This window comes from Trichosurus vulpecula, chromosome 4 (genome assembly GCF_011100635.1).
Source record: "Trichosurus vulpecula isolate mTriVul1 chromosome 4, mTriVul1.pri, whole genome shotgun sequence".
Classification (NCBI taxonomy): Eukaryota; Metazoa; Chordata; class Mammalia; order Diprotodontia; family Phalangeridae; genus Trichosurus; species Trichosurus vulpecula.
In genome coordinates this window covers 36,110,626-36,132,116 of record NC_050576.1, presented here as the reverse complement: position 1 = coordinate 36,132,116, position 21,491 = coordinate 36,110,626, and the positions used below count along the sequence as shown (strand labels likewise).

The 21,491-nt window shown below is 39.5% G+C and overlaps 1 protein-coding gene across 5 annotated transcripts in view; it reads left to right on the top strand.

Moving 5' to 3' along the window:
* Window positions 1-21,491, top strand: part of LOC118846482 (vitellogenin-1-like) — a 67,434-nt gene that overhangs the window by 39,101 nt on the left and 6,842 nt on the right. The window contains exons 23-31 of one of the 5 annotated variants that reach the window (XM_036755081.1): window positions 3,860-4,066; window positions 5,838-5,980; window positions 6,086-6,224; window positions 8,245-8,380; window positions 11,356-11,539; window positions 13,201-13,298; window positions 15,122-15,216; window positions 17,714-17,873; window positions 21,088-21,154. In XM_036755081.1, coding sequence (XP_036610976.1) covers window positions 3,860-4,066; window positions 5,838-5,980; window positions 6,086-6,224; window positions 8,245-8,380; window positions 11,356-11,539; window positions 13,201-13,298; window positions 15,122-15,216; window positions 17,714-17,873; window positions 21,088-21,125 — 1,200 coding nt within the window. In that variant the 3' untranslated portion in view covers window positions 21,126-21,154. Of the gene's footprint in view, window positions 1-3,859; window positions 4,067-5,837; window positions 5,981-6,085; window positions 6,225-7,493; window positions 7,593-8,244; window positions 8,381-11,355; window positions 11,540-13,200; window positions 13,299-15,121; window positions 15,217-17,713; window positions 17,874-21,087; window positions 21,155-21,491 lie in introns of those variants that run through there. The other 4 variants (XM_036755079.1, XM_036755082.1, XM_036755083.1 and 1 more) reach the window with 4 other exon arrangements.

Here is a 21,491-nt window from a genome sequence, read left to right as displayed (position 1 = left end):
GCTGTTCATATAGCCTGTGGGTTATAGAATTAAGACAATTAAAGTATGTTTATACATGGTTCTTTTGTGGGCTTTCAACAAATTTTTATTTGTTGTTTGGTCATTTTTCAGCAAAAATAAAAATACTAGAGTGGTTTGCATTTCCTTCTCCAGCTCATTTTACAGGAATGAGGAACCGAGGCAAACTGGGTCTTGCCCTGTGTCACGTAGCTAGTAAGTAACTGAGGCCAGATTTGAACTCAGGTCTTTCTGATTCCAAGCCTGGCGCTCTATCCAATGGGCTACCCAGCTGTCCATATTAATATACACATATGTGTGTGTATATATATATACACATATACACACACGCACACACAAAGATCTATATAAACACACATATGTGTATATATACTATATGCATATACATGTGTGTATATAAGTACCTACCACCTCATCTGTCTCATTAATTATATATGAGCATATACATATACACATATATACATGTATGTGTGTATATAGACATATGTATGTATATATAATATTTATTTATTATATGAGTCAGGTAAGTTGTTTTTAATCTGAAATGGTTATAGGTAGAAGAAAATCCTGAATAAAGCACATCTTTGAGTGAGGATATGCTAATTATGATACCTATCATTAACTGGTTACTGAAATCCTACCAAGCTTTCTTAAATAACTCCTGGGGTATTCATGAAGCATTCCCTGTATCTTTAGAATAAGCTCAATGCCTACCTGAATCTCAGTGGTGATCACCCACAGAAACAACTACCAAGTCAGTAGGACAGAAACATTGATTTTTTTTCCCTTTTATCCCCAACTCTTTGATCTGCTTCTCTTCTTCCCAAAACTGTACTTCTCTAGCATTTACTGGGTTTCTTTAAAGTAGATTGTCGATGCAAACACTGAGTGAGATGACTATCTAGATACCCCACAGGGTGGAAAAGCCAAAATCATTTTTGTTTTTCTTTGAGAAACATTTTTCTCCTGACATCTGGGTAATGATAATAATAATGAGCTGAAATTGATATAGCACCTTCCATGTACACCTCTCTCATTTGATTCTTAAAACATCCCTCCTCTAAATGCTGCCATCTTTCTTATTTTCTCTGTTCTTTCAAATATAACTGATAGAGATTCAGCAACCTCATCCATCAATTCTTTCAGTGACCAGAATCAGAATTATCTCAGAGCCATGTGGGCCCTGTCCCACATCATAACTTCCCAAGGGGTGTGATTTCTCCTCAAGGTGCCCCAGCACTATTCCCTAGGTTCCTTTGGCTATTAAGTCCTCTCTTCAGAGGGCTTAGCACTACTATGGGGCAGTTTCCCCATCCACCTACTTATCACCCCTATCCCACAGATTTCCTTGCCTAAGGATCCCTCCATTCAGCAAAGGCCATGTGCTGGTCACACCAGTCATGAGCGACTGTACCTTTCCTTCCTCTCCACTATAATAAACTTATAACTATCCTTCTATAATCTTTATCCTCTTCTGCTTTCTCTTTCCACTGCACCTTCCCAGACCCTCTAAGTGCCACACTTCTTTCAGTATCCTTTGTTGGTTTTCAAGTATATACTGATGGATTAACTCAATGAGATTCCCATTCCATTGTATCCCATAATCCACTTTATTTTTCTAGTGTGGATGGTCTCTTGCAAATGGCAGTGGATTTTCATGGAGCATTTGGTAGCATTCCAGCGCTATATACAATTAATACAATATTCTTTATGGATAGGAACATTTGGAGAAATTGGTATCTTTACTTTTGTCTATGTTCAAATTAATAGCTAGCATTTATATAGTATGTTAATTTTTTCAAAGCAATTTACACATCATCTCATTCTCTTACTATTTGGAGAGTATTTTCACACAATTATTAGTAGATTTCAATTCTTCTTTTGACAATTTTTATTTGTAATGTTTAACTATTTATTGGAAATATAGCTATTGGTGATATATATGTATATATATATATATAATATGTGTACATATTTGAAACATTTCTCTGTATGCTTTATATATGACTTTTATCACTGAAATTTAATGCAATTATTTTCCCACTCTACCATTCCTCTGCTAATTCTATCTTCAGAGATTGTATTCTTGCCAAAGCTTTTTCATATTTTGTAGTCAAAGTCATCCATTTTATCTTTTATGGTCTCTTGTATCCTTTGTTCAGTCAAGATCTCCCCCATCTCATTCCTATACAAACATATTCTCTCTCCCCCTTCCCTCCACCACCACCAGAATCGTGAAAGGTTCCCTGATCTTGCTCTTTTCCACATCCCTTTTTTGGGAGGGAGGGTGCAGTGCAGGGGAGGGGTGATAGTTTGTTTAAACAGGTCAGGGTGGAGCTTCTGAGTGGCCTCTCCTGGTCATATGGAGATGAACTTGCAGAGCCAAGATTTCACCCTTTGTACTCCCTCTACTTTTCATTGCTGCCTCCAAGTTAAAAGAAAAACAAAACAAAATCAACCGAAGAATGAATCCAAAGGATCAGCAGAAAAGGAGCTGTCCTCAGGGAGCTTCCTTTCTATCAGACCAGATTGCATCTACACAGCTTACTAAGTATGAAATCTTGCAAGGCAAAGGCTGGAGGCACTAGAAATAGGAGGGATTAACACAAGTGTCATGGAGGTGGCATTTGGACTGAGCATCGAAGGAAATAGGATTCTAAGAGACACACTTAAGGAAGAAGTGAATTCCAGATATAGAGAACTGTCTATACAAAAACGTGGAGATAGGAATCAGGCCATCATAAATTTATGGTGGCAAGGTAGTGTAGTGGATAGAGCCCTAGACTTGGAGCCAGGAAGACTTGCATTCAAATCCAGCCTTAAGCATTTGCTAGCTGTGTGATCTTGGGCAAATAATTTTACTGTTGTCAGCCTCTGTTTCCTCATCTGTAAAATGAGAATAATAGCCTCTATCTCCTAGGGTTGTTAAGAGGATCAGATAAGATATTTGTAAAATGCTTAGCACAGTGCTTGGGACATAATTTCTTAAAAAACTTAACGCTGAAGAGACTTGAAGCTTCCTGGTGCAACCCCCTCATTTTAGAGACAAGGGAACTGAAGTTTGGAAAAATGAGATAATGTGTCCAGCACCCCCTGAATAGTAAGTGGCAGGGATAGGATTTGAACCTAGTTCCTCTGACTCCAAATCTATTGGGCTTTCCTTTGCACCACACTGCCTCCTATAAAGGGAGATTAATGCTGTTTATGAAGGACAGCAGGAAGGCCAGTTTGGCTGCATTGTAGAGTCTGTGAAGGAGAGTATTGCACAATAAGCCTGAGAAGGTAGCTGACAGCCATGTTAGAAAGGGCTTTAAATGACCAGCAGAGGATCCCAGAAGTAAGAGATAGCCATAGGAGTTTCCTGAGCAGGGGAGGGGCATAAATAATATATTCTTAGCTCAGATTGGAAATCCATCACTCATGCCATCCTGGATAATTTTTCTTCCACGGACCATGCTTTGACTATCCTGAACTATTTCATAAATTAGCTAACATTTATATAGTGCTCTCAGGTTTACAAAACATTTCAGATGAATTATCTCATTTGATCATCACAATAACCCTTTGAGATTGGTTCCATTTTACAGATGAGGAAACTGAGGCCCAGAGAGGTTAAATGACTTAGCCACATCACACAATTAGTAAGGTAAGGTTTGAATTCATGTCTTCTGCTTCCATGGCTTACACTCTGTTCACTATACTGAAAAGCTTTGATGCAACTTGTGTCCCTCGTTTTTGATCTTTCTGTCCACTGGGTGCAATGTCTAGCACTTCATAATGAAGGCGATAAGTTAGAATGTGTCCATGATTAATGATTCATTATTTCCAACTTTTCTCCCAGCACATGTTCCTTGGAGACACATTGCCCCCAACAGTGACAGCAATCGCCCGAGCAATCCGGACTGACAACAAGGAGCAGGGTTTTCAAGTTACAGGCTACATTAATTCTAACAGAAGCAAAGTCGACCTGCAGCTAGTGGTGGTTCCACTGACTGATGTAAAGTGGAAAGTCTGTGCCGATGCAACTGTGTTACCCCTAAAGACCAAGGTAAGATGGTGGTGGTTTCCCAAGGGCCCAAGGATGCTGACCGTAAAATCTCATGGTCAGGAGCAGGAGAAGTGGTAGGTTTGAAACCTCCTGGTGGATCCTAATGTCCTGAGTAGGAAGTCTCCAGGAGTCAGCACACCCAAGATTCACATTTTCACATATAACTCCCTTTTCCTGTTCTAGTTTGTATATGACAATGTAGCTGTTAAACATTTGAGGATCTTCAGATGTGCAGATGCTTTATTTTTCATTTTTTAAAGACTATTTCTCCCTATCTTGCCCAGGCTGAAAGTACTTGGAGTTGCTCAGAAGCCCAGCCCCATTCTGATAGACACAGAAGCTTTGACCTGTTCTGTTTCTGAACGGATTGGTTTGCTTCTCCTTAGGCCAGCTGGTGGCCCTTCTCGTCGGGACTCATCATATTAATGCCAGACTTAGGGTAGTCTCCCATTTGGCTTAGCCCGATGCAGCTCAGAACTCCTGAGCCCAAGAGATCCTCTAGCCTAACTCCCTTGGTAGCTTCTGTAAAAGTATATAATAAATTAAATGTTATTCTCAAAATGATACATACACATATACATGTCAGATGTATATAAAAATAAAGAAATACATACGTATGTGCATGTATATACATATATGTGTATGTGTATATATATATATATATATATATATATATATATATATATATATATATCTTTAAGTTTGCAAGGAAAGTACGACATGCATTCTCTTCTCCTCCTCCTCCTCTAATTCCTCCTCCTTCTCCTCCTCCTCCTCTGAATCCAGAAGAGCTGGTCAAGTCTTACAATGGTCACATACTGGTTGTGACTCTGGGAAAGTACCTCCATCTCTCAGTGCCCCAGGCAATAGTTGCCAAATCCCATCTAAGGGGTTTCTCCCCTCCAAGTTCCATTACACCAATGGAATCACATGTCCAGACCAAAGCTGATTCTTGCCACAACCCTGTGATGTAGTATTATCTCCATTTTATGGGTGAAGGAAGTAAGATTCAGGGAATTTGTGACTCATTCATGACCACACAGCTAGGAGATATTAAAGCCAGGTTTCTGCCAACACAAAGTCACATACTGTTTCCAATATGACACACTATCCTTCATTTACCGCTTGGCTACACTCCTGTGGACTTCTCTGGACTCTCCATCATGCCCCCAGGAGCTTCATCATTGGGAGACCTCAACATCCTGCAAGATTGAATCAGACTTGGCACTCACCCTCACCTCTGTTCTCTGATTGGAGGGTTGGAGCCATGAGCTCCAAAACCTCCATTTGAGGAGGGGGTTCAGGCCAGCTATCTCTTCATTTTCCAACTAGCTGTACTTTTTGCAACCTTCTCCCCAACTTTTTAGCTCCCTTTTGCATGTCACCTTCTCCCATTAGATTTTGGTATACAAATCCTCAGGACACAATGTCTGGCCCAAAATAAACTCTTAATAAATGTTTATTGAATGATTGACTGCCCTCCCCCTTACCTCTCACCAAGCATATAATAAGTGCATGTTGAAAACTCCATACAATGTTGCAAATACTTAGGGGAAAGATCACTTTAGGGTAGAAAGACAGGGCAGAAGGGTTGGGCTCATACTGAATCTTAAAGAATGAAGAAAATTGAGAGATGGGGAGAAAATCTGGAATTCAAAATATTGTGGGAGTGAATGTTGAAAACTGAAAATAAAAAAATTTATTTAAAAAAAAGAACGAAAAAGATTCCCACCAACACGACTAAGGGTAGTGTTGTTTCCTCATCTCCTAGGGCAGGCTGAGATGGGGCATGGATTGTAAGAATTACAAAATAGAAGCTCAGGCCACTGTGGGCCAGGTAACCAAGAAACCAGTCATCCAGGTGAAGATAGACTGGGGAAGGCTTCCCTTAATGCTCGAGACAGTGTTTAAAAAGTAAGCACCCCCATGGCTTTAGCATGCTTTGGTTTCTTGGGATTTTTTTTTTGGCTATTAGTCTATATAATCCCTGATAACATAAAACCTCTTCTTCCCTCATAGGATTTTTAAATATATCTCAGAGATAGCCTGGGCATCTGGCTTTTCTGAAGCGCAGGGGGAAAGGACATCTCACCAAGCCATATTTCAGGCAGTGGCGACATCTTCCCGGACAATCCACACAGTCATTAAAATTCCAGAGGTAGAGTCTGGCTTTATTATTATTTTTGATGGGCTTTTGGACAGTACTGTTTACCTTTGGTCATAATGATCTTCCAGTTATGCATAGGAAAAAAATCAAATCAGAAATTTGACCTCTGAAGTTTCTTGAAAAAAACCAAAACCCATCAGTCAGTAAATCTTACATTGTTCAGTTCTATGTTCCAGCCTGCCACTGAGTCCTCATGTGGCTCTTTGGAACCAGATAGTTTTGGTCTTCTCATGTCCACCTCCTGGCTTCCTTTAAGTCCCAGCTAAAATCCCACTTTCTACAGGAAGTCTTTCCCTACCACTCTTAAATCCACAGCCTTCCCTCTCTCATTTCCTATTTATACTGTGTATAGCTTGTTTGTACATATTTATTTGCATGTTGTCTCCTCATTAGAGTGTAGATTCCTTGAGGTCACGGCTTTTACTTATCTCTTAAAAAAAAAATCTCCACTGCTTAGCACAGTGCCTGGAACATTTGAAGCCTTATCCAACTCTTCATGACCTCATTTGGGGTTTTCTTGGAAAAGATACTGGAGTGGTTTGCCATTTCCTTCTCCAGCTCATTTTCCGAACTGAGGCAAGCAGGGTGAAGTGACTTGCCCAGGGTCACACAGCTAGGAAGTGTCTGAAGTCAGATTCCAACTCAAGAAGATGAGTCTTCCTGACTCTAGGCCCAGACTATCCACTGCAGCGCCACCTAGCTGCCCTCCTGGAACATAGTAGGTTAGAAAAGCATTATATGTATATATGAACTATACACGTGTGTGGGAACATATGCAAATATACATGTAATGCCTTTATAACCTATATACATATTTTAATATATGTGTATACATATAATTATTTTCTAAATATATGTATGTGCATGTATACAAAAGACGTATACATGTGTATTTAATATCTTTAATTGTATTATTATATATGTATATATCTCTCATCATTTAATCCTCACAACAACCTGTGAAGCAGGTGCTATTATTATGCCCATTTTACATATGAGAAAACTAGGCTGAGAGAGAGGCTAAGTGTCTTGCTCAGGGTCTTATAGTTAGTAAGTGTCTGAGGCAGCATTTGAACTCAAGTCTTGCTGGCTTTAAGTCTGCCACTCTATTTACTACTCCACCTAGATGAATAGGAAACTTACGGCACTTTTGTGGTTTAAAAGCAAACCCAGGATAATATTAAAGGATAGTTCACACACCCACAAATTCTATTTTATAAAGCTAAACAAGTGACCAAAAACCCTATGCATCTTCCATAGGTTACGAGTGGATAAAACAGAATGTCACAGTCCCTCCTACAAGGATATTTTGGCTTCTGAAAGCTGTCTATAATTTGGGGTGTATGGGGTATTCAGGGAGGACTAGCCCTTCTGGTGTGAGGACTTGCCAAGCCCTTTTCAGGGCTGCTTATCCATCTTTGGAGGCCATCTTCACCCAGCTCTCACCTGTGGCTCCAGAAGCTACACCCCAGTAAAACCATCTTGGCAGATGGGCTAAAGCAGGTTGAGGGTAACCAACAGGCCTCAAACCCATTGATGAGTCAGAGGGGGTATTTACCTCAAGCATAGAAGACTTCCGCCCTGTCCTGGCAGAATGGACAGATGAGAACAATTTGTTCTAATGGCCATGAAGACGGCTGAAGCTGGCACTGTGGAGTGCTTAGACCTTGGTTGGACACTGAAGAGACACCAAAATCATCCACTGCATCCCCAGCCATCCGGTCATCCTGACTTCTGTCCTGCCACTGGATTTTGATGACTCAGGAAGACAGAGTGAGGCTGATGACTTTGTGCAGCTCTGCCTTGCTTAAATCCGATTCAACCACAAGTCAAAGGCATCGCCAGTGATGCCATTGTTCCTCTTGGAAAATGAAGGACAAACAATAGCAACAATCTATAATTTATTGTGTGAGTTCCAATGACTTGGCCACAGAAATATCGAGTCATTTTGAAGAGCATTTTTGTACTAGTTTGGAGAATGTTCTAAATCTTACTTTGTTATTTTTTTTAGGTAAACTTTTATTACTCAACATTTCCAGTTCCATTTGCTTTGCCTGTAGAATCATCCCCTGTGACTAATACCAGCACCATGGCAGTTTGGAACTTCCTTTCAGAAATAGCTTTCCTTATAAAGAAAGAGGATGAAGGTATATCACTGCCAACAAATGGAGTAGTGTCTGATGGATGCGGTTGTCTGGTTGAAATCTGTGTTGGTTATAGAGCCATAACTAGCCCAAGACAAAGAGGGGCTTCTCCCAGGGCCCCAACATCTATAGGGGCATGCTTGGGAAGCAACACTTCACAGTAGAGTATTTGCTGACTACGCACTGGGAACACCCGGGTTTGAATCCTATCTTCGATGCTTACCATCTACGCAACCTTACGCAAACTCTTAACTTCCTTGAACCTTGGTTTCCTCAGATATAAAATGAGGGGGTTGAACCAGAAGACCTCTGAGATTCCTTCTAGCTTTAGACTCATGATCATAATCCTCCCTGCTGTGATTGCTCCTCCCACTCCTGGCCGGGATGCCCCTGCTTTCACCCACAAATCTTGAAAAGGTTAGGGCTGGATCGCCCCCTCTCCCATCATACCCAGCATTTGTCAGATCCTTAGTCATGCTTGCCCCATGTGAACAAAATTTCCAGTTGTGACCCAAGTTAGTTTTTAGTGAAAAGCCATAAGAAAGGAAGCCAGCTGGGTGTCTGCTTATTGGATCTAATCGTGAAATCCAGTTTTTGCCTGAAGTATAAAGATATGGAGGATGGGGTAGAATGATTCTTTTGCTTAAATGATTGAGGTAACCATCTCATTTATTCTCTTCATTTTGAGCATTGGACAAGCTTTATCCTTCTTCAACAGCAAAGTAAAACTCATTTCTTCCTTCTTTCCCTAAGAGCTCTTATTTATTGGCTTCAAGGGAAAGAAGCTGGTCTGCTGTTGCTATGCTTTAGTTGTAGGCCATTGGGAGTCAAAGGAGTATTGGGAAAGCCCAAATCTTCCTACATGAGAACTGTAAAAAATGATGGAGCATCTGATTTCAAGCCAACAAGCATTTATTAAGTGGTTACTATGTTCCAGGAGCTCTGTTAAATACTGGGAATGCAAATACAAGCTAAAATTCAGTCCCTGCCCTACAGAGCTTACATTCCAATAGGGGAGGAGCTAAAATGGGGGGTGGAGGGGAGGAAAGGAGGTGGTATCTGGAGGGTCAGGAGTGGAGGAGTGAAGGAGTAAGCATAGGCCTGGCCTGAGCATTTCTTCAAAATGGAGGTTCTGGAAGAACCAGGAGACAGGAATAAAGGGATTTCCTAGGGCGAGAAGAGGCATGAAGAAGTCTGATGAGTCAGGAGTAGAGGAGGGAACATGGATGTCTGCCTGGACACTTCCTCAAAATGAAGACTTGAGATGAGGAAAGACATAAAAAGACAGTCCAAATAGACCCAGGTTCTCCACCTAAAGCAACTGAGGACATTAGATTATAGAACTATGTTTCTCAATACTTGTCATGGTCTCAAATTTACAGAAGTTGTTGTAGGCTCAAAAAGTATAACATATATGAGAGACAGCAATGTAATCTTCAATTTGTATTCTAATTTAATTTTTTTAAAAATTAAAACAGCCCAGTGGATAGACTAGGCTATTCAATTTCTGCCCCTGACTTTCCTACCATTCACCTGATGGGCAAAGTATGATGGCATTTTGAGAAAAAGCCCCATATGGGTTTACTCAGATTGTGCTCGAAATAATTTTTTTTTAGCCTTTGTGTAGTGTCCAGCAATGCTCTGTGCCATTGCCTCATGAAAATATAGAGAGCAGCAAGAAGAGAATGGCAGCAGGGGCTAGAGGATCTGCTTTGAGTGAACATGCTCAAACTACAGTGGGAGTGGAAGTGGTGGTGGTTGGTGATTGTTGATATTGGTGGTGGTAATTGGTGATAATGGTCATAGAGACTTGTGATAATGGTCATGGAGACTGGTGAGAATGGTGACATTAACTGGTGAGAATGAGGTGGTAAATGGGGAAAAGGTGACTGGTGAAAATGGTAGTGATAATGATGATGGTGATTGGTGATAATGGTGGTATTGATTGGTGAAAGTGATGGTGGTGGTGGTGACTGGTGATAATGTAGTAGTAATTAGTAATAATGATGATGGAAGGTGATGATAATGATGGTATCGATTGGTGATAATGAGGTGGTAACTGATTGGTGATAATGGTGGTGGTAGTAGTAACCGCAGGAGTCGCTATGGTGATCATCTAGACCTGGTGTTTCACCATTCTAGTGAACTCTTGGTGAAAAATCTGTTTCTGCCAAGGCATTTTCTATCTCATAAAAGAATGTAATCTCTTTGAGGGCAATGAATATTTCATTTGCTTCTTTGCATCTTTAGCACCTAGCACCACATTCGGTATTTAGTAGACATTTAATAAAATGTTTGTTGCTTGACTAGCAGCTGGTCTATAACTTACTGTCCCAGAGCACTGTCTGGGACACTGGGAGCTTAAGTGATTTACCCAGGTTTAGACCATCAGTATTGGTCTGAGATGGCACTGTAACTGAGGGCTTCCTGACTAGGTCAGCTGATCACTACATGCCAACCTTCCTCTTCCTCTTCCTCCTCCTTATCTAATCCAGAACCATGGTACCCACTTTGTAACTTACAGCCTTAGAAGCTGGCCAGAGCACCAGAGGCTAACTGGATTTCACAGGGTTAGCCAGCTAGTCTTTGTCAAGGACAGAACTTAAATTCAAGTCTTCTTGGCTCCAAGGCTAAGCCTCTATCTGCAATTGGTACATTGGTCCTCATAACTATTAGAAATGCAAATTAAATCCATCATGTTTTATCATAATACTCCTAGCTGATTTTCATTGAGGGCTTTAAAGTTTGTAAAACCCTTTACATATGTCATCTTATTTAAACCTCACAAAAGTTACAAGCATTTTAAAGTCCACTATGCAGATGAGCAGAGGCACAGAGTTATTGCCTGTGGTTGTTTAATGAGGAAGGATCATGGGCAGGATTCGATATGCAGTGTTTCCTGCTCTAAGTTCAGTGCTTTAACCATTTCCACCTCATTGTATATTGTTCATCGTTATTTCTTTGTTATCAACATGCAGCCCAGTGTGAAGTCAGTGAAACTGCCTGGAAAACATTTGATGGCATGGAGTTCAAGTGTTTCCATCCTCACGATCACGAGCTTGTTGTGGCCAAAGATTGCCGTGTGGCCCCCAAATTTGTGGTTCTCACAAAGAAAGAATTTACCAATTCCACCAGAAAGGTTTCCCTATTTTTGGGGAAAAGGTAAGTCTGCTCTATTAACATTGAATTGAAGGCAATTTGGTTTTCATTGTTATCAAAAAAAAACCTGGGCCTCTAACACCATAGGTACCTCTGACACTCTGTTAGTGAGATGACTGTGCCTTAAAAAATCCCCATGTAGGTGATTGGCCTTTCTCCGGTCTTCAGCACATATCCAGAAACCTGAGCATGTCTTTCTATTCAATGATCCAGTAACCTGGCACCAACTCCTCTGTTCAAATGCACCCTGAATATGGTGAATCAAAAAAAAAGTTATAGGAAGAAGATCTGGAGAAAGTTTCAAAGGGCAACTAAGATAGTAATGAGCCCAAAATTCATATAAGGGTCAGTTGAAGAAACTAGAGATGGAGTCCAAGAACTAGGGCTTAAATCCTATCTCAGATCTACCTTGCCTATGTGATTTTGGACAAGTCACTTAACCTCAGACACCTCATCTGTAAAATGGGCATATTGGACAACAACCCTGGGACTTGCAAATCAAATTATTATGTTTTATCACAATAATAAAAAAGATAATAATATTGGCTGATTTTCATTTTAAAGCTTGTAAAACTCTTTACATATATTATCTTATTTAAACCTCACAAAAGTTAGAAGCATTTATGTTATTTTACATATGAGGAAACTGAGACAAATAGAGGCTAAATGATTTACCCAGGATGACATAACTTATAAATGTCTGAGGCCAGATTTGAGCTCAGGTCTCTCTGGTGCTCTATCCATGGTGCCACATTACCTATGTTGTATTGTATTCTTTTTGTAATATTTTATTAAACATTACCCAATTATATTTTAATCTGCTTCTTGCCATACTAGGGAGGGCATGACTTTGATACCTCTGATGGAGAAGGATTGGACTATTTCTCCTTGGTCCCAGTGGGCAGAACTTGTTGGAAGGAATGGGTAGAAACTGGCAGGAAGGCATAGTGAGGCTTGGTGTACTGACTAGATCTCTGATAATTAGAGCTAAACAAAAGTGGAATTAGGACTGCCTCTGGAGATGGTGCAGATTATCTTGTGAGATCTTTACACCGAGGCTTATCAAATGTGCTGTATTAGAGATGTGTTTTTAGGTAAGGACTGAACCAGAGAGAGAACTGAACTCCAAGACCCTTCAAATGTGAGACTGTGATTCACAACTTGAAAGGCATTAAATTCTGTTCTGTGCCCTCTGAAGTCACACCAGGAAGATTTATATAGTACCTTGGTGAAATAGATTGGTTTCCTTTAGAGTTCACACTAGAATTTAGATTCTTTACCAGAGACTCCGCAAAGGTGTTTTTGGTTATTTACTATGTTCTTGACCATATTTAACTTGTTTTCAAAATCACAACTTGCATATTATTCAATATTGTACTAGAAATATTAGCTATAGCAATAAGAAAAAAAAGAAAAGGAAGGAATTACAATAAACAATGAGGAGACAAAACTAGCAACTCTTCACAGATGATATATCTATGTATATAAATGTATATATGACATAATATTGTTATATAAAAATAATTATAATATATAATGATATACTTAGAGGATCCTGGAGAATCAACTAAAAACTAGTTGAAATAATTAGCAACTTTACCAAAGCTGCAGGATACAAAATCACAACTTGTGAAATTTTTTAATTGTCTTTTTTTCTTTCAAAGGAGAATAGCAATCTATCCAGCTTCATCATCAAATCTCTGTGTAATTTTGGATGACACCCCACTATTAACAAATGAAGGTGTATATGAGGATAAAGAAGGTACAGTACATTGTGAAACAATTTATTTATGAGTGGCAATGCCCTCTTGGCTTAATGTAATCTCAATTTTAAAACAACAAATTTTAACTCTCAAAAAATATGTATTAGGTTAGTTTCAGTTTATCAATCTGCATTTAAATGTTCAATCACAGGGTAATCAGTGATTTAACAGTATGTATAGCATGGGCCAAAGCTGCTCCAAAGGCTTATTTTTAAAGATATCACCCCTTCATATTAACATTTAACACTTCAACAAGGCCCTCTAGGTAGCACAGTGGATAGCGCACTGAGCCTGGAATGGAGACTTGAGCTCTACTTCTGTATGACTCAACCTTTGCTTGCCTCAGTTTCTTCAACTGTAAAAGGGGGAAATTAATGACATCTATCCCCCGGGGTGGTTGTGGAAATCAAATGAGATATTTGTAAAGTGCTTAGCACAATTCCTGAAACATAGTAGATGCTTAGTAAATGTTTATTTTCTTCTTTCTTACATTGAACAATATAGATGGTTTTGATGAATCTGAACTAAAACACCAGAAAACTTCCATTTGAAATATGAGCATTCCTTAGACTTTATAAATGCACTTTTTTCTAACCGACTTTCTTAGTTAAAAAGGTTTGCATCTGAAGGAAAAAGGATATGGGAATTCTAGTATTTAGTTGGCATTTTAGTTAGAATGAAACATGAGTTATCTTGTCCTGCTATTATCAGATTTAGCCTTTTTTTTAAAGCATTAACCATAACACACATAACCTGCTGGGAGACATGAGTTCTCAGCATAAATTGGAAATGACAGTAGTTGGTGCTGTATATTCACAGAGGTGCCTTCAACTTTTGATCGTTTAATTTTGTATTATCAAGTATCTTTGAGACTACGTTTTCAGCTCCTATATGCTCTGCATAGAACTTTCTTTGGATGACGAAAAAAATTATTCTAAGTTTCTTATGCTAGTCACCTCAGATAGTGACAGGCAGGTCTTGGGAATAATTGGATTTTTCCATCTTTTCTAGCTCAAGCAAAAGTCTAAATCTGGGAAATGTCCAAGGGAAGGTTCCCTCTTTAAACTTCACCTTCAATAGACACTTATTAAATGTCAGTATAAGGCGCTGTGCTGGCTGCTCATGGGACAAAGATGATGTTTTCTAGGAAGGAGTCCACATTCCATCGGGGGCATACTATATATATATATATATATGAAAGTGTGTGTATGTATGTGTATATATATACACATATGTATGTGTGTATATACACATATGTATGTGTGTATGTATGTGTATATACATACATATGTGTATATATATACATACACACACAAACATATATATACACACACCTAAAAAGAGGAAATGCATGAAGTGATACAAAATTAGCTGGAGAGATTGGGAAATCTTTCATGTATGAGGTGGCACCTGAGTTAGGCTTTGGAAAAAGTTAGGGATTCTAAAAAGAACATATGAGGAAAGAGCAGATTCCAGACTTGGAAGACCACTTGTGTAAAGGAGAGAAATGGACACCAGCAAGATGCCAGGACTTGAGTACAACATCAAATCATGACAGCGTACCTAAGTAATTTCTTCCTAAAACATGCCAAATTCTTTTTTTTTTATTTCACTGGGAAATTTTCACATAAAAATAAGCAAAATAGCAAGGAGAAAAAAATCTAGGGAATAAATGACTGGAAGAAATGTTTATCATCAACGAATAAAATGCATTTAAAAGTCTTTTGTTAAAAAGGAGGGGGGAAATGAAAAGTAAGACTATTGACTGCTAACATTAATTCCAAAAGCAGCTATGCACTTAATGTTTTCCTTTTTTTAACAGACTACATAAATATTTACCAACAAAATGGAAGTATTACTATATTAGCATCTGAATTTGGATTAGAAGAATTAGTTTATGATGGCAAAATACTTAAGGTAAGGAATGTTTATTATCCTACTGAAATTCTCTTTCATAAATAGGTACATAGATTCATGTATTTTAATCTATTTATCCAACTCTCATCTCTCTCTTGAGCTCTGGTCTTCCATCACCAACTGCCAGATAGCATTTTCATCTGGACTTCACAGGCAACTCATACTCAACATATTCCAAATGATTAATCATCTTTCCCAAATGTCTTTCCCCCTGTCCTTCCTCCAGATTCCCATCTTTCTGTTGTGGGGACAAGCACTCTTCCGTTCACCCAGGTTTCAAGCTCAGAGCCATCTTTTTTACCTTTCAGTCCCCTTCGCCTCCATATTTAATCACTTGCCTTGCCTTGTCAATTTCACCTGCACATGTTTCACAACTTTCTCCTCTTGACTCAGTAGGGTCACCATCCTGTGCATACTCTGGAATGGACTGTTCCAAATAGCCTCCAATTCCAGTTTCTCACTACTCCAACTCATCCTTCCAAACAGAAGTTCAAAATGCCTTCCTAAGGCATTAAGCATTCCTTCTGTGACCAAATAACTCCCTTATTTGAGCATCTTTGGTGGCTCCCTTAAGGTGGTGTTTAAAGCCTCTCATAATCTGGTCAGTCTACCTTTTCAGACTTTTCACATCAATCCTCTCTATGCATTCTATGTTCTCCCCCACAATGGCCTGATTACTGGAATCATCATTCTGTATGCTGTCTCCACAATTTGCACAAGTTTCCCTCCACACTTATCTAGCATGGTAGACTGGGACCACAAGGGCTCTGTCCTTCACTTGTCTTCCCGGTTTGGCTTGGCTTCACTGTTTTGTGATTGCCTACCTCCTCATTAGGAAACAAGGCTCCCGATGCTTCAATCCCACCACCACCTCAGATTCCCAAAGGATAATTCAATTTTGGGTCCTAGTGTCCAGGGGGTCCTTCACATGAGGGTGCGGACAAGGAGGAAGTAAAAAAAGTCCCCAGAATACAAATCCAAATCAGATATGGAGCAGACAGCTTTTTAACCCATACAGAAAGGGAATATTAAACAATAAAGAACTATAGTATGATTACAATTAGTTAAGAGGCTTTCAAAGCCTCCTTCATTAGAACTTTGGGACAAGCCTGTTCATTAGCTGCCTAACATTACACCTCCACTGAGTACAGCCCCATCAATTCCAAGGGGGCTCTTTTCTTCCAGGTGGTGTCTCTCCCTGGGAATGATCCTTCCCTTTCGGCTGGTTTGCTGAAGCCCCTTTCCCATCAGTCAATAAGCATTTATTAAGCATATACCATGTGCCAGGCAATGTATTAAATGCTGGAAATACAAAGAAAGGCCCCCAAGCCCCAAGACTATTTGGTCTCAAGGAGCTCAAAATCTAATGGAGGAGACAGCATGCAAACAGCTACATACAAACAAGATAGATATAGATATAGATATAGATAGATATAGATACAGATACAGATACAGAGATAGATATAGATATAGATACAGATACAGAGATAGATATAGATATAGATATAGATAGATATAGATGTGAGAGAGATAGATATAGATATATACACATAAGCATGTATTACATGGGGTATGTACATACACATAACATGTGCAGGCATATACATACATGTATATATGAGAATGAGAGGTAATTTCAAAGAGAAGGCAATGGGAGGGGGGCAATGGGAGGAGCCTTGGAAAAGCTTCTTGCAGAAGGTGAAGTTTGATCTGAGTCTTGAAGGAGGCCAAAGCAGCCAGGAGGTAGAGGTCATGAGAAAGCACATTCTGGGTATGGGAGATGGGAGACAGTGAGAGCAGAGGCATGGAGTCAGGAGATAGAGTGACCAGAAGCTGATACCCCACTTTCCAAGGCTGGGGGAGAAGGAAGATGTGAGCTGCTTTTGGGCATCTTGCAGGTCTCAGTACCAAAGGAATTAGGACACAAACGGGAGGCAAACTCATCCTAGACACGGGTTCAACTAGAAGGTCATTAGCTTGGGAAAAGAACCCAACCTCAATGGCCCTCCAAAGCTCAGAGAGTTCCTGCCACTTCCTGGCCAGCAGGAAGGAGAAACCTGAAGGGTAAGGATAACCTTTTCCCCTGAAGTTCTAGCTCAGCAGCCAGTGAATAAGGACCCATGGCTAGCAGAAAGTGTGCCTCCATCATGCACACTCAAGGGTGTGCTACACCTAGAATGTCTTCCCCCTCACCTCTGCTCCAGAGCATCCTTAGCTTCCTACAAGGCTCATCTCCAGTGCCCTGTCCTATGGGAATCTTTTACTGATCCCAGCAGGTGTATTTAATATTCTGTCCATCCTCAGTTTATATGGACCTTCCTTTCAAGGATAAAGGTTGAATGTCTTCGGTAGAATATAATCTCCTTGAGAGCAGGGTCACTTATTCATTTGTCTTGGCATCTTCATTTCCTAAGACAATTCCCTACACGTGGGAGGTGGTTGATAAATGCTGGCTGATTTAAATAGAATATACATGAAATATGCTCTATCCTCAAAGATTACCATCTCTTCTTGGATGAGAGAGAAGACCTGTGGAATTTGTGGAAAAGCCAACTGGGAGGTTCAAGATGAACTGGAAATGCCCAATCAGAAGCAGGCCCATGACTGCACGGCTTTTTTTCATGCATGGTTGTTGGTCAAAAAAAACTGTGACAAAGGTTAGTGCATTTGGAAATTAATTACACACTCAAGAGGCTCAGAGCAAAGACTCTTAGCATGACATCGAATATGAAGATGAGCGTTTAGGCAGATACCTCCATTTTGTATGTGCAATGACAGATCTTAGAAATGTCCTAGTTTTCAGAGGTTACTCACACTATTTCGACACATCACAAAACTAGTTTTTTAGCATCAAAAAAAGGAAGAATACACTTTTGATGTGCAGAAAGAAAGAGCAATAGTTCTCATTTCTTCCAATTTTGTTTGAGGAACACCCGTGATCTAATCATTTCTCTAAAGTCAGTGGGGTTTTGTAAACTCTGGCTACATTTTCTTTCTCCTTCCCCAAGATTTCCATAGCTTTTAGCTGTCAATCACGTCAATTATGATAGCTTTCCACTCCCCCTTTTTCTCTCCTCTCTGCACGATTCAATATCCAATTTGTCTTACTTTTTTTCTACTTTGATCTTGACACTGTATCGCCTTCATCTTTGTGTTGGCTTTGTCCGTGTGTAGATCAAGCAAGCCCCTTAAAGCTTTCTATTCTCTGGATCCTCCCCATGTCTGGGCTCTTGTCTCTTTTAGCTCATCCTACTGGTTCCTTTATCTTCTCTTAGCATCTCTTATCATGCAAATCTCTTATTCAAATGTTCCCAATGACACAATTTTTGTTACCCTTGAAGTGATCATTAACCAGCATAATTCAGGCATAAGGAAATTACACTTAGATTAGATTAAGTATTTAATGTTGTTGTTTGGTTGTTTCAGTTGTGTGTGATTCTTCGTGACCCTATATGGAGTTTTCTTGACAAAGATACTAGAGTGTTTTGCCATTTCCTTCTCCAGCTCATTTTACAGATGAAAAAACTGAGGCAAACAAGGTTAAGTGATTTGCCCAGGGATCACATAGTGTCTGAGGCCAGATTTGAACTCAGGTCTTCCTGACTCTAGGCCAGGTGCTCTATACACTGCACCATCTAACTGCCCAAAGCATCTTTTAAGCACTTACTACGTGCCAAACACTGCGCTAAACACAGGGAATATTAATACAAGCAAGAAGACAGTTCCTGTCCTCAAAGAGCTTACTTTCTACTAGGGGCAGGCTACCTGTAAAAGAGAACTGGACAGCAGACTGTGGAGGGAGGAGATACTGGCAGGGGAAGGGACAACAGAAGGGGAAAGGTTGTCCCGGAGAGCCAAGAGCTGAGCCTGGTTATAGGTGAGGATGGCTGGCATGAAACAATGGAGGTTGCTTCGATTAATTTTGGTGGAAATGTTATTTGTTATTGCTATGTAGAGGCAGCTTGACTTAGTGGATAGCATACTGGGCTTGTGGCTTCATATCCTGACTCATACCCTTCTTCACTGTGTAGCTTTGGGCAACTCGCAGAACCTCTATGTGTCTTTGCCAACTCCTTCAGGTTTATCTGCTGTATCATAAACAAGCTACTTCATTCTCAAGGGCATTACAGGTGATTGCCTGCTGGTAGAGGGAGTTTGCCTTGCTGATGACACCACACAGGTCCTTCATATATTGTTATTATATGTTTGAGACATCTTGGTATTGTGATTGGATTCTGGAAAATCTGAAAATCTGGAAAATTCTGAAAAACCAAGGTATACACCTAAGTGAATCCAAAATTTCAAGTTAACATGAGAGATCACCTAGTTCAATCCCTATTGAAAAGATAAATGAGAAGATGAATCTCCAAAGATAACCCAAGGAAATGGGAACTTGAACTAAGACAGACTTAGTCATTCATGGGACACAGAAGTTTCTGTCTTCTTTACCCAGAGAATGAGCTAAATTCTGCAAACGCCTCTTAGGCAAAAACAAACGCAATCGTGAATACTCAAAAAGTTGGCTCTGGGTTTTAAAAAGAGAAGAACAGGGGCTTAGCTTCTAGTTGCTGAAAAGAACTGACATGAGACAAACAGGTTTCTAGATGGCACCTGCCATCGAGGTCACTTGGCGTCTAAGAAAATTAAATCTAGATAGGGTCTGGTAAACTGTCTACAATAGAGAGAAAAAGACCTGACTGAGGCTGGGCATTCTAGGAGCCTGGCACTAAAAGTCTTCTAGGAAGAATGAAATATTCCAAGCCAGATGGCAAAGTGACTTCTCTTAGAAGCCCTGGGCCCAATACCCATTCGAAGAGTTATGGAATAGTAGTAGCAGTATATTGACAGAATTGATGAGACCTTATTCTTTGGGATAATTAAAATTCTAGAAAAAATCTGCTGTTGAAATTGGTCTTCCTTTTGTAGTTCTACCATCATTTCCCCCCACCATTTTGATGAAGTCAATTAGATGAGATAAATACTTGGTTGTCTTGAGAAATTTCTATCTTTTAAAGAGGATCATTTTTAAAAAATAGAAGCTGAAAATTCAATTTGATTATCAGTAGAAGAATTATGGTTTCCCAATAGCTTAGCTATCGCTGATATTTTGTAGCAGTCTCCCTCCTATATATCATGGTCCCAAACCCAAACATTTGAGTGGTATTACTAAGATGAGGGTCATATAAAAAATGAACCTCTTAACCAGACAGGAGACAGAGGTAATCACAGAAGAGAAACTAGAGGATTTCAGTAATGTGAAATTGAAAAGCTTTTGTACCAACAAAATCAATGCAACGAGGATAAGAGAAGCTTTCAAATGGGAGCAAAATGTGGCACCAAACATCTCTGATAAAGGTTTGTATCTTGAGATTATTTGGGAACTAATACACTAACACAAATATATAAAACAAAGAATCATTTCTCAATGGATAATTGATCAAAAGATATGAAGATATCAGAAGCAGAATTGTAAACTTCCCAACAATGAGAAACTGCTGTAAGTCAAAACATCTCTGAAGTTTTACTTCACACCCATAAAAGTGGCATAAAAAAGTGGCATAAAAGTGCAATAAAAGTGGCAAAGATGACAAAAGATGGGAATAATTAATGTTGGCAGGGGTGTGGAATGTATTGTTTCTGGAGCTAAGAAATAGTCCAAGCAATCTGAAAACCAATGCTACAAAATTGACCAAAACCCCTATGATGTAATTTAACTTGGAGGTCCAGATAGAAAGATAGTATCTACACCAAAAGATTCATGGTAGAACTTCATGTAGCAGCAAAGAACTGGAAACAAAGCAGCTGCCCACTGATTAGGGAGGTGCCAAAGCTATTGTGGCACATGAAGGTAATGGAATGTTACTATTTCAGGAAAAATGATGCAAATGAAGAATTCGGAAAAGCATTGAAAGACTATTATGAACTGATGCAGAATGAAGTAAGTAGAACCAGGAAAATAATGCACACAGTGTGTATAACTATCAGTGAAAAAAGAAACTGAATCCTGCAATTATACTGATCAAGCTTAACCTTGAAATAAAGGATGAAAAAGCCACCTCTCCCACAGAACAATGAATTATACTGTCAGACTTGGTTAATGTGTTGGCTAATTTTGATAAACTTCATTTTTTCCCTTTCTTTTTTATTCTTTGTTATAGAAGATAATAATATGATGATAAGTACAGTGGATTGTATTGTTAATATATTTTTTTTGTTTAATTGGATGATCTTTCCCAACCATTAATAGGCCAATGTGACCTGCTTAAGTCACATGG